Source organism: Cervus elaphus, chromosome 18 (genome assembly GCF_910594005.1).
Source record: "Cervus elaphus chromosome 18, mCerEla1.1, whole genome shotgun sequence".
Lineage (NCBI taxonomy): Eukaryota > Metazoa > Chordata > Mammalia > Artiodactyla > Cervidae > Cervus > Cervus elaphus.
The window spans coordinates 26,160,661-26,173,736 of NC_057832.1; the positions used below are offsets into that span (position 1 = coordinate 26,160,661).

General features: G+C 46.7%; 1 protein-coding gene across 16 annotated transcripts in view; it reads right to left on the minus strand.

The window, feature by feature from the left end:
• ICA1 (islet cell autoantigen 1) overlaps positions 1 to 13,076 on the minus strand; it is a 159,871-nt gene that overhangs the window by 10,496 nt on the left and 136,299 nt on the right. For all 16 annotated transcript variants that reach the window (XM_043871768.1, XM_043871758.1, XM_043871767.1 and 13 more), the window contains one exon: positions 3,112 to 3,381. In XM_043871768.1, the coding sequence (XP_043727703.1) occupies positions 3,112 to 3,381 (270 nt within the window). The remainder of the gene's footprint in view (positions 1 to 3,111; positions 3,382 to 13,076) is intronic.

Sequence of the window (13,076 nt, forward strand, 5' to 3'; positions counted from 1 at the left end):
TTGAGTCTCTCCTGAGAATTTTTTAGTGAGTCTAATACCTAATACTGGGGCTTCCCTGGTGGCTCAGTGGTAAAGAATCCACCTGCCAATGCAGGAGATGTGGGTTTGATGTCTGGTTCAGGAAGATCCTCTGAAGAAGGAAGTGGCAACCCACTCCAATATTTTTGCCTGGAGAATCCCATGGACAGAGGAACCTGGTGGGCTACAGTCCACAGGGTCACAAAGAGTTGGACACAACTGAGTGACTAAGTGTGTGTGCGTGGGTGCACATGTGCACACACACACATGCAAAGGAAACAGGATAACTCAGAGGTTACAAAATAACTCCTTTAACATTGATCCTGACAGAACCTCAGCAGAGGAAATGAAACTTTTGGCATCCAGAATGGGTCTTGTAAATGGTAAACCAGATCTTGTCCATCCTTGGTCCAAGATGCTATGATGGTTCCTAAGTTCTTCCAACGGCTACAAGGCCTATATGACCCAGCCCATCTCCTTTCCAAGCACTTCTCCTTCTCACTCCAACCCCAGTGCTCCTCCTGCAGACCCTCAATTGTATCAGGCACATCCTCCCTTTGGGCACAGGGGTTTCCCTGCCTAGAGCTTCTGATGGCTAATTCTCTGGCCTCCTGTGAGTCTCTGCTCAGATCTCATCTTCTCAGTAAGAGTCCCATTTAGTTCTCTCCCTGACCTGCTCTGCCATTCCCCCAACTATAGCTCTGGCTCTGCTTTTCCTTTTCTCCATATCATTGGTAACTTTCTAACCTACAATGTGATTTGCTTTTTCATTATGTTTTGTTGCTGTTGCTCAGTTGCTCATTCGGGTCGGACTCTTTGCAACCTCATGGACTGCAGCACGCCAGGCTTCCCTGTCCTTCACTATCTCTAGGAGTTTGCTCAAACTCATATCCATTGAGTCAATGATGCCATCCAACCATCTCATCCTCTGTCATCCCCTTCTCCTTCTGCCCTCAACCTTTCCCAACATCAGGGTCTTTTCTAACGAGGTGGCTCTTCACATCAGGTGACCGAAGTGTTGGACATTCAGCATCAGTCCTTCTAATGAATATCCAGAGTTGATTTCCTTCAGGATTGACTGGTTTGATCTCCTTGCTGTTCAAGGGACTTTAAAGAGTCTTCTCCAGCACCACAATTATCTCCTCTCCATTAGAATGTGAGCTCCCGGAAGGCAGAAGCCTTGTCTGTTTTGTTCTCCGGTGACTCCCCGGTGCCTGGCACCCAGAGGACTGAATACATCTTTGCTGGACAAACAAGGATCTTGCTGCAGTGCTACTAGGGCGGCAACCTCCAGTGAAACTGTTTGCCTGAGACATAAATGGCTTCCCTTTAAAGTACGTCTTTCTCTTTCCGTTGTGCCAGCTTGCATCTCTCGTGCCATGTGACCAACTCCCTCCTCCGCCCCAAGTGTGGCCGCGGGCCTTTCTCCTGGCCCTGGGGCGAGTCTGAAGCGCCATGGCTGCTGCTCCTGTCTCAGCTCTTGGGCAGAGTTCCGGGGACAGTGCTCTGGGCCTGGGCTAAGGTCTTGCTCCACCCGCTCAGGAAGAGGATGTGAAGCTCTGAGTTCTCACTGTCAGCCCGAGGTGCCCATGAGAGAGTGATGCTCAGCCACCCCAGCTAAGGCGCAGCACTGCCACGCGGCTCCTGGCGGCAGCAGGCGCCCAGCTGTCTCCAAAGCTGGGGGCTCCGGGGGGTTCACCCTGCAGCAAGGCTGCAGGGTCTCCAGCAGCCCAGCCCTGGGCTTTGAGCTGTGGATCCCGTTCCGGCCCTGCCTCTCCCGACTCTCCCACGCCTTGTTAGCGCCTCCACCACAGGTGGGTGGGGGTGAAACCTGGTCTTTGGCAACCTTGTTCATCTGGGGTTCCAGCAAAAGAGGTGGTGAAACTGGGGTGAGACTCGGGGCAGAGAAGTAGTTTTGGACTGCAGTTATCCCTCTCATCTCTAACCTCATTACTGAGAATAAACGAGATGGCTACAAAATAGGACTCAAAAAGGAAGATGAAAGGAAACACGTATTTCATAAAAAAGAGGAGAGATTTTCTTTTGGTCTTGCCCACCAACTTTTGCCACGTCCATGATCTCATCTGCAAAGACCTGAGTGTTTTTTTTTTTTTTTTTAATAGCCCATAATTACTTAATCATTCCAGCTCTGCTGTTTGTTCTCAGCTCTAAGTGCCAGATAAACACACTGTTTATTAAGGAGATAACCTAAATTCATGGAAAAATTAAAACACTTTGAGAACTTCTGAACAGCGATTCCTGTCTTATAATTAAAACATGGAAAGAGAAAAACGTGTTCTGATACTGAAATGGTTTCCTTCTCAAGGTCTGTTTGTTTAGAAACTCCAACTTAAAAATCTAACTTTCAACCTGAGTGTTAGTTTCTGCACTCAAAATTAATCTGCTCCGCACATCAATAACTCTGAACCAGCATGTGAGCTCTGGGGCACCTTGGACCCTTACCAAGGTGTCTCATCACTTTTGATCAGTGTGAAAACTCTGTTTCTGTTGGGTTTCAGGTAGGACAGGAATGGCTGAGCTGAGGGCATACTCAGGAAAGGGGTGGGCCATGGTGGGAGAGGGGAAAAGCACACAGAGAGCCCCATGTCTGTGGGAACGTTGTCTCACGAGGATATGGGAGAACTCAGCTAGGGCACTGGCCAGGCAGGAATGGCCATGTGAATAGGCCACGACTGTGAAGGCACTCTGACCTCTCAAGGGTGCCATGAAAAAGTCTAAAATCAAAGTAAGACAGGAAGACTGAGGACCACCCCTCTAGCCTCTGATTAATAGGAAGTGTTAGTATGGAGAGAAAATTATGCAGAGAGGATTTTAAACCCTAATACAGATCTTAAGGCTAGAATGTGATTCCGAAGCTTCAGCTAAAGTCAATGGACATAAAATAAAAAAACAAAAACAAAACAAAAATAAACAACACTGGATATAAGATAAAACTCAGAAAACACAAAAAAGAAGATAAAGAAAAATAGGTCTTTGGATTAAAAAACAAACAATATATCACCACCACCTCCCCACCACAACTCCCCTCCCCCCCCCACCCTACCACCCCATTATAATCCCTGTGGTCCGTACCTTCCAGCGAGGCCTGTAAGTCTTTTATGTTTTGGTCTAGAAGCTGTGAAGGAAGGAATCCTGAGCCTGCCTGGGGCCTGGGGTCCGGCTCTCCCAGGGCCGCAGTGGGTGCTGGCTCCTTCAGCCGACCGTCTCCAAACACAGCGGCCCACTCTTTGCTGAACTCGCCCTCTTCCAGGGAGGAAGCGTTGAAGATTTCACTCAACAGCAGCAGGTCATCTTTGTCAGCACCTTCAAGTTCTGGGGTCCCTGCCATTGGGCCCAGGCAAGCTGATTGAAGTAACAGAGCACAAACACATCACTCCCACAGGCTTGGGTTCTAGGGAACAGATGTTGTAGGGGCTGGGCTGAGATAGACTAGCTAGATTTTTTTTTAAGAAGTTAATCAAAATATAAATTAACCCTATTATAACCTTTCAGAAATTTCCCACTGAAAGCAAGCAAGATCCTGTGGGGCCTTCCTGTTGACAGACACATCTCTCCCCCATGACCCCCAAGCCTCTTGCTTGTAAAAACGCTTAAGCTTCCAAGGCCTTCCCAGAGCACCAAAGAGCAAATTTAACCAGAGAAGTAAAAAACACACAAAAATGAAACAGAAACAAAGAACAATGAAACAAGACCCTGGGTTGGCCAAAAAGTTTGTCTGGGTTTTTCCATACTGTCTTACAGAAAAACCTGAACAACTTTTTGGTCAACCCAATCATAATAGCTTAGTCATAAAACAAAGTCAAGGACGTTTGGTTTCTCCTCAAGGGCTATCTAGATAATATCCTGAGCCATATCCTTGAGTTGTTTTGCAGATATTAAAACTCCCACCCAGTGGAGGAAGTTAACTTCGTGCTGACCACCAGCACATAGACAGGCTGGAACCAGATGATGACTGAGATTCCTGAAACATCACCCTGTTACCTCACCATCAGCCAGTCAGAGAACTGTACACGAGCTGATTAGGCACCCTGCAACCCACACCTATTCCCTAAAAGGGATCATGGAGTTTGGGCCTTTGAGCATGAGCTGCCTATCCTCCTCACTTGGCCCTCCAATAAATGCTGTACTTTCCTTCACCACATCCAGTGTCAGTAAATTGGCTTTAGCGCAAGTGGGGCAAGCAGATCCTTGTTTAGTTCCTCCTCATTTCCTTTCCTTCAAAGCATCAATAGAATTGCACTGAAATGGATGCATGGATGGATGGATATGTGCGCAGTCGTGTCCAACTCTTTGTGACCCCCTCGGCTGTAGCCCACTAGGCTTCTCTGTACATGGGATTTCCGAGGCAAGAATAATGGAGTGGGTTGCCATTTCCTCCTCCAGGGAATCTTCCCAACCCAGGGATCGAACCCACATCTTCTGTGTCTCCTGCATGGCAGGTGGATTCTTTACCAGCTGAGCTATCAGGGAAGCTCATATAGTTTCCATAAAAACTCTATAGAGCTTTGGTGTCTCCTTAAGATAAAAACAAATTTACTATCAATACATTTCTTGAATATGAAACAAAGCCAGGCTTGAAGGCATGTTGGAGATCTTAGTTCTGGTTTCTGTAGCTTCCTGAATCTTCCCACAGAAGCCCTGCATCCACACCTGAAGCACCGCATGGCAGCCTGCCTTGCCGTCCGGCCTGAGGAGGGGCGCCTCATCAGAGCCCAGAGTGACCCAGCAGACAGGACGATCAGAGGCACTCTGCAACCCATACCTCTTCTAAAAGGGATCACGGACTTTGGGCCTTTTGAGCATGAACTGCCTATCCTCCTTGCTTGGCCCTGCAATAAAAGCTGTACTTTCCTTCACCACATCCTGTGTCAGTAAATTGGCTTTAGTGCCAAGTGGGGCTAGCAGCAGGGAGCAGAGGTGTCAGGAAGTCTAACAACGACCAAGAAAGACGTCCTCTGTGGCACCTAACTGCGTAAAGCAAAGGAAAGGTGGGTCTGGTTTGCCTGAGGGCAGCAGCGGAAGGATGACAGGAAAACAGGGCAAAACACTAAAGGATGAGTTTCACAGGCCAAAGACACAGCCCTGAAGGGCTGGCTGGACCAGAGGAGTGAACGCGGGACCATCATTTCCTCGCCGTATGACTTGATTGAAATCCTTACCCCCTCTGGGCCTCTGTTTTTTCATCTACAAAATTATAATGTTAATAATGTCCACTTTGGGATATCCTCAGGAAGATCAAAAGGAATATATCTTAAACCTCACTGCTGGTCTAGAAGAAAGACTTTAAAGAAGAGACTGATTCTTACCACATAAACACTGAGAAAATACTAAATAGTGAGCACAAGTAAAGTGGAGGCGTTAATTATCACGAATCCTATAACCTGTCACTGAGTTTTCTACATAGTTTAAAAACTAAGAACTGATAGGTTTATTAACTCTGGCTTTGTTGTGATATCTAACTGCCACTTGGAAATTATAAACATTTTTGTTGTAAGTCATGAAGAGAAGGAACAATCATGATTTATACTTTCTCTGAGCTAGATTTTAATGCTGATACTGTCACAGTGAGATTAAGAGGTTTTCCTCAAATATATGAGATACTTTTTTAAAGTCTTCACTTATGAATTAAATAAAGCTCTTATCTCCATTGGTTTTATTGGATCTATTTGCAACCACACTTTATAGAAAGATTGGGGAGATTTGGAGTGTGCTGAGCAGACTGTCTATACATGGCGGGTGTGCGGGGGGGGGAGGAATACAGGCACTTTCGTATCACTGTGGTTTAAAAATAGTGGCGAAGGATCACCATATTTGGACAACTGTCTAATTTCAGCATTCTTCTGTTTGTGTTATCACAGAGGTTTGTACCAAGATCTAGCCTGTGGGTGTGGTGGTGAGAAGATGAGGAAGATGGCATTCTATTTATGCCGGCTTCCGAGCCGGTTCTGCGGTGAAGGGGGCGCTCAGGAACCACCCAGGCCTGCTCACGGTGGGAAGGGCCGGCAGGAGAGGTGAGGCTGCTCCCCGCTGGGAGCGCAGGAAGGGGCCTTGGCTGTGACAGGGCGTGTCGCCAACACTCATCTGGGCGTCCCTTCCCACTTCTCCTTCAGTCTCTCTCAGCAGCAGCCTTTTTACACACATTCACTTCGCAAAGCTCAGGACTTCCTACTTTCGGTTGGACCTAATTGCCCAAACCTTTTCTCACGGTTTCCTTTCTGGCCTGTCTGAAACCAGATGATTGCTGAACCAAATCCCCTTTATTGGAACCAATTCAAGGCGATGTCTAGACCCTAGAGGAAGAGATGACTTCGAAGGAACACTCACAATTGTGTGTATTCCTCCCAAAGTCACTTTACAGCCCTCCACTGGGTCAAACCCGAGGGCAGCCTCCCCTGCTTTCATCTAGATGTCAATCCAGGGACGAGCGTGACCAGCATGAGCAACAGCAAATAATAAACTTGGAGAGTCTTTCGAAAATAACTACAGCCTGTGACCTAAAGGGGAAGGAAATCCAAAGAAGATATATATATACATATGTGTATATATATATGTACATGTATATATGTATATAGTTATATGTATATATAACTATGTATATGAAACACATAGTTGTTTCATTTTGCTATACAGCAGAAACTAACACAACATTGTAAAGCAACTATCATCCAATAAAAATAAAGCGAAAACAACAATAGCTATAGACTGGAAAAGCTCTACCTTTGTGTTCACTGTTTATGTTGTGTGCAGTGGTATCTGATGGAGCCCTCTGTGGTTTTGCTAACTTAGCATCCCTTTCCTCCCCCTCTTTCCTTTCTCTCTGGGGAGACACCTTCTCCTCCTCATCCTGGTGAGACTCCACTTAAGATGCCTCACCACCTCATCCCAGGTGGACCCGTGACCGAGGCTCGCCAGAGTTCTTCGTTGCCCAGGCCATGGTGACTGGCTCGAGGGTGGGCACAAGCCCGGGGCTTCCCTGAGTTTGGAATATGGAAGCCGGGAGGAAGCCGGGCTCTCTTCTTTGGGATTCTAAGTTCTAGGGATGCAGAGTTGAGGCTCTCAGTGATGATGGAGCCTAACAGGGATGTAAACAGCTTTAGGAGTTAGAAAGAGAATCCTGAAAACACTCTTTAAGCCCCTGGATCCAGCTTTTCTTTTTTTTTTTTTTCTTAAAAACTTTTTATTTTGTACCAGGGCATAGCCAATTAATAATGCGATAGTTTTAGGTGAACAGTGAAGGGATTCAGCCATACATATACATGTATCCATTCTCCCCCAAACTTCCCTCCCAATCCAGGCAGATCCAGCCTTTCTTGAAGTCAATCCAGCACTGTGTATCCTCAGCTACATGGACCAATATCCATACAGTCTTCTATTCTCTTTTCCTATTAAAGCTAAACTGTTCAAAGAAGAATTTGTTACTTCCAACTAAATGATTCCTGACTAATAATCTATCCTATACAACACAAATTTAGTGACTAAATGAAAAAAGGACCCATGGGGGGGGGATGTTATTGTGCAGAACTGGTTTTGAATAGAGGTCTTCAATTGAAAGGGGGCTTCCCTGGTGTTTCAGCTGATAAAGAACCCGGCTGCCAATGCCGGAGACATAAGAGACTAGGGTTCAGTCCCTGGGTCGGTAAGATTCCCTGGAAAAGGGCATGGCAAGCCTCTCCAACATTCTTGCCTGGGAAATCCCATGGACAGAGGAGCCTGGAGGGTCCATGGGGTCGCAAATAGCCAGACTTGACTCGGTATGCACATACACAGGCACACACACACACAACCATGGAAAGTGGCCTATTACTTAGCGTCCTGGTTATTTCACAGTCAGAGCGGGCCGAACTGTGGCTATTTTCTCTTTGAAGAAAACTTGTTAGCTGAAAGCAATGAAACTGACACTGACTTGAACCAGAAAGCAGGGAAACCTCCCAATTATAGCCCTGATAATTAAGATGCTTCAAATGACTCTACATCACTTGTAAGAAAAACATAATTACCAACAGAAAAGTTCAGGTTTAGGTCTGTAACCAGACAAGTCAAGACTTGAAAAGTAACACTAGTCAGTCGGCTCTTAAGAATCATGCTATCATTTTCTTTGGAAATAATTCAACTCAACTGTGAGAAAACGAGAGCAAAGCTAGATACGATAAGAAGCCGGTGAGAGCTACAGCGGGAGTCAGGGCTTCCACCCCTGCAGACAAGCAAGTACCAATCCTGGCTTTCTGAGCCCCATCCTGTCTCTGTCTTTTTTTTTTTTTTTTTTAATGATTTTATTTATTTATTTTTGGCTTGGTCTTCATTGCTACGGGGGCTTTTCTCTAGCTGTGGCAAGCGGGGGCTAATCTCTAGTTGCAATGCACAGGCTTCTCACTGCAGTAGTTTCTCTTGCTGTAGCACAGACTCTAGACCTGTGGGCTCAGAACTTGCGCCTCCTGGGCTCGGGAGTGCAGGCTGAGTAGTTGCGATGCACGGGCTGAGTTGTTCTGCGGCATGTGGGATCCTCCTGGACCAGGAATCGAACCTGTGTCTGCTGCACTGGCAGGTGGATTCTTTACCACTGAGCCACAAAGGAAGCCCCCTGCCTTTGTCTTGAAGAATGAACAAGGGTGACGGAGATCGCAGGTGCCCAATCCACAGAGGGGCCTCCAAGCCCCCTTCATGCCCTTGCTAGTTCCTCAAGTCTCCAGGTTTACTTTCCTAGCAGTCACCCAATCACAGACATGACTACAAATATAAAGGCCAATACTTTATGTGACATACTCCAATGCTCACTGCTTGCCCTCCAACTCTATGATCCCTCAGGCACCCCCCTTTCCCCTGCTACATTGGCCCCCACTGTACTCTCCCCGTGTTGGGAAGCCTGCTCCACCCCCCGCATTATTCCAACTCTAGCATCTGTAATCATTCATCCTCCAAGGCTTCTCCCGGGCCTCGAGTCTGTTCACACTCCGACAGTGTCAGTCTTCACCTGATACTGCAGTTACTGCAGCCTCCCCAACATCTCCCCGGTGGCTCAGATGGTAAAGAATCTGCCTGCAATGCAGGAGACCTGGGTTCAATCCCTGGATCAGGAAGATCCCCTGGAGAAGGAAATGGCAACCACTCCAGTATTCTTGCCTGGAGAATTCTATGGATCGAGGAGCCTGGCAAGCTATAAGTCCATGGGATTGCAAAGAGTCGGACATGACTGAGCAACTAACACTTCCACTTTCACTTTTTTACCCAACGCCTCCTGTCAAGTCACTGCTCAAGTTTCTTCTTCCTTCTACAGCCAGCCATGCCACTTTGTCAGCACTCTTTCTGGGTCTATCTGTAATCAAGTTCCTGGCCCCGCTCTACACTGAAGTGGCCCTCTTGGAGGTTAGCAGTGAGGTCCTCATGGCAGGTTCCAAGCACCTACTCTGAGGCTGCTTTGGTCTCTTCAGAACTCTGCACTACTGACCACCCTGGAAATGCTGGGTCTCCTGGGGTCCCAGGAAGTGGCTCTCTTGGATGTCCTCCTGTCTTCTTGATGATACTTTCCCTGACGCCTCCTCCGACTCTGGTTGCCCTTGAGACTTCCTCCTAAGCCATCACCTCTCTCTTCCCTACATTCTCTACATAGAAGATCTTATGTGTTCTCCTGCTTCTAGTGTCACCTGGGAACAGTCTCAAACCCCTGTCTCCAATTCCAAATGCTTTCCTGAAACTCTGATGACAAATTCCAGCCTGGAGGCCCTTTGGGGCTGGCCCACTGCTGAGCCTGCTGGCGTTCCATGAAAGACACTCCCCCGTTGTATGTGTGTGTGTGTGTGTGTGCGCACTCAGTTGCTTCAGCCGTGTCTGACTCTTTGCGACCCTGTGGACCATAGCCCACCAGGCTCCTCTGTCCGTGGGATTCTCCAGGCAAGAATACTGGACTGGGTTGCCATGCCCTCCTCCAGGGAATCTTCCCGACCCAGGGATCAAACCTGGGCCTCTTGTGTCTCCTGCATTAACAGGCAGGTTCTTTACCACCAGCGCCACCTGGGAAGCCCCTCTTGCTGTATACATTTGCTTAATTCAGCTGTGAGGTTATTACTCCCTTCCTCAAATAACATCCATGGCCCCCTCTGCTTCCTGAGTGAAGTGATGCTCCTTATCGTGGGCTCAGGACCTCTGCAGTCAAGCTCTAAGGTAGCCCTTTCCACAGCTCACCAACACTGCCTTCAGGGAAGCCTATGGTTCGATAACACTCTTCTGCCTGCCATTCCTCACACATGCTCCCCCATCTTCCCATCTAGGAACCTGCTGTTTTCCCAGTGAAATGCCCAAAGGGCAGAGTCATACTCAACTGAAAGGATCTTATAAATCATCTCCTCAAACTCATTTTATAGATGAGGAAAGAGAGACCCAGGCTAGATGACCTCAAGGTCATCTAATTTATTAGTTATGGATTATCTGGCTAGGGACCCCTGGTGCACAGGTTTTCTCAGTGCTGAACACTTCAGAGCCTTTTAAGGATCCCAAATATAAGCAAATATTTAAATTTTCGTAAAGTCTGTAGGGTTTCTAAGGTCATATAGCTCTACTGGCTGCTAGGCAAAATTCTTGGCTGCAGGCATCATGGCAGAATGGCCAAGATGACAGACCCTCTCATCATATTTGCCTTGCTCTGCCCAAGGCTTCAAAAATCAAACCCTATGTCTCTGGGAAAACATTCCTCAGGAACACTGATTCTGAGCCAGTGAGTTTTCAATGAGTGAAAACTGACATTCAGAGGAAGTGCTCGTGTTCCGACTGTGGGTGACAGAAAATTAAGGTGGGGAAGGGGTGACAGCCCATTCAGGTGACATTTCTGAAATCATGCCGGGTTTCATGACCTCAGCAGAAATGAGGAGCACGGAAGATGGACACGTAAGAGCGCAGACCCAAAATGAGAGCACAGGAAAGCAAACAGATAAATGTCACGCAGCTCCCTTCATCTGTGTGTGAAACAGGAAGGCGCTTGGGTTTGCTCCCGGCTCCCCGCTCTCAATGTTATGACTAATTGTAAAGGCCTCACGCTTGAAACACACATGAAAAACCCCAAACACCAACACGATCCTCACATCACCCAGAAGACAGCATGGGACAAAGATGGGTAGGAAACCACCTTAGAAAACTAACAAGAAAAATAAGTCTTCCTTATAAAAGCCTCTGGGAAGAAACTGTACTTGCTTAGAATTCAAGAATACTTCTAAAATCTCCCTTCTGGTGAAAAAAGACATGGATAATAATAGCAGATGGAGGAAAATCCACAGCACCCACTCTCTGAGACACAAACACCCACAAACACACACATGCCAAACAAAAAATAAAACAAAAAATTCCTCCTCCACGAGTGAAAAAAAAAAAAACCCCAACAATGCTAGACCCTGAGTAGGCACTCAGAAATACTTTTTCATGATCCCCAAGCCTGGTCCTCCATTGTAAAATTAGAATTTAACAAGCAAGCAATCTTACTAGAAAACTTGATACCTGGACCATGGGTAAATCTACACGGAACACTCCAGACTATAAGGTGATCAATTAAGAACAGTACTTGGTTTTAAAAGTGCACCATTAGCTCATGAAAGGAAGCAACCCAGCAGTTTTCTCCCTAGGACACTGAGGAAGACAGGAAGGGAAAGTTTATGAGAAAAGACAAGGAGTTTAGTATTTGCCACATAGCTGTGAGGAAGCAGTCAGATCCCCAGTCAGCTACACATACATGGGTAAGTATAGGAGGGGCTTCCCAGGAAGCTCAGCTGGTAAACAATTTGCCTGCCAATGCTGGAGACACAAGAGAGTCAGGTTCGATTCCGGGGTCAGGAAGATCTCCTGAAGGAGGAGATGGCAACCCATTCTAGTATTCTTGCTGGAACATCAGAGGAGTCTGGTGGGCTACAGCACAAAGGGTCACAAAGAGTCGGATGCGACTGGTGCATGTGCACGCACTCACACACACACACGCACACACATACAAAGGAGACTTTTCTGAATGACTGGGAAAGACCTGGGACAGCGACAGAAACACGTGTTACTGATTCAAGCTACAGCTTCTCATCCAGACCTGTGGGAGCTACTGAGTGAGGGTCTCAGTCATTCTGAAGTTTGGCCAGAATTCAGAATAGCAAGTCTGTATAGAAACCAAGCAAGCAGCCCAAGACAAACATTTTAACTATAATATGAACAATTAAAAAATTCCAAAATTCATTTAGTCAGTCCCATCTGAGAGAGGGATCCTTTGGATGAAACCAAGTTAGCAGACTTCGGTGAGCTGAGCTGATGGAACTCTCTTCTGCTTTATGCCACCACTTTCTGTTCAGTTATCTGAGAGTTATTTTTCTTGGCCCAACTTTGAGGAACACAAGATTTCTACCTGTTATAACCCATGAATTGAGGCTAAGGATCGTCACATGTGGTCACAAGGTGATTTCAGAGCCACTTCCAAGTATTTCAAAATGTAACTCAGTTTCTTCTTCACTTGAAATATTTGTATAAACTGGCCAAATATTGGTTTTCCATTACATTATCTATTTGTTGTTGTTCAGTCATTAACTCGTGTCTGACTCTTTGCAACCCTGTGAACTGCAGCATGCCAGGCTTTCCTGTCCTTCACCATCTCCTGGAGTTTGTTCAAACTCATGTCCACTGGGTCAGTGATGCATCCAGCCATCTCATCCTCTGTTGTCCCCTTCTCCTCCTGCCCTCAATCTTTCCCAGCATCAGGGTCTTTTCCAATGAGTCAGCTCTTCGCATCAGGTGGCCAAAGTATTGGAGCTTCAGCCTCAGCATCAGTCCTTAGAGTGAATATACAGAGTTGATTTCCTTCAGGATTGACTGATTTGATCTCCTTGCAGTCCAAGGGATTCTCAAGAGTCTTCTCCAGCACCACAATTTGAAACTATCAATTCTTTGGTGCTCAGCCTTCTTTATGGTCCAACTCTCACATCCATACATGACCACTGAAAAAACCACAGCTTTGACTAATGGACCTTTGTTGGTAAATTGATATCTCTGCTTTTTAATATGCTGTCTAGGTTTGTCATAGCTTT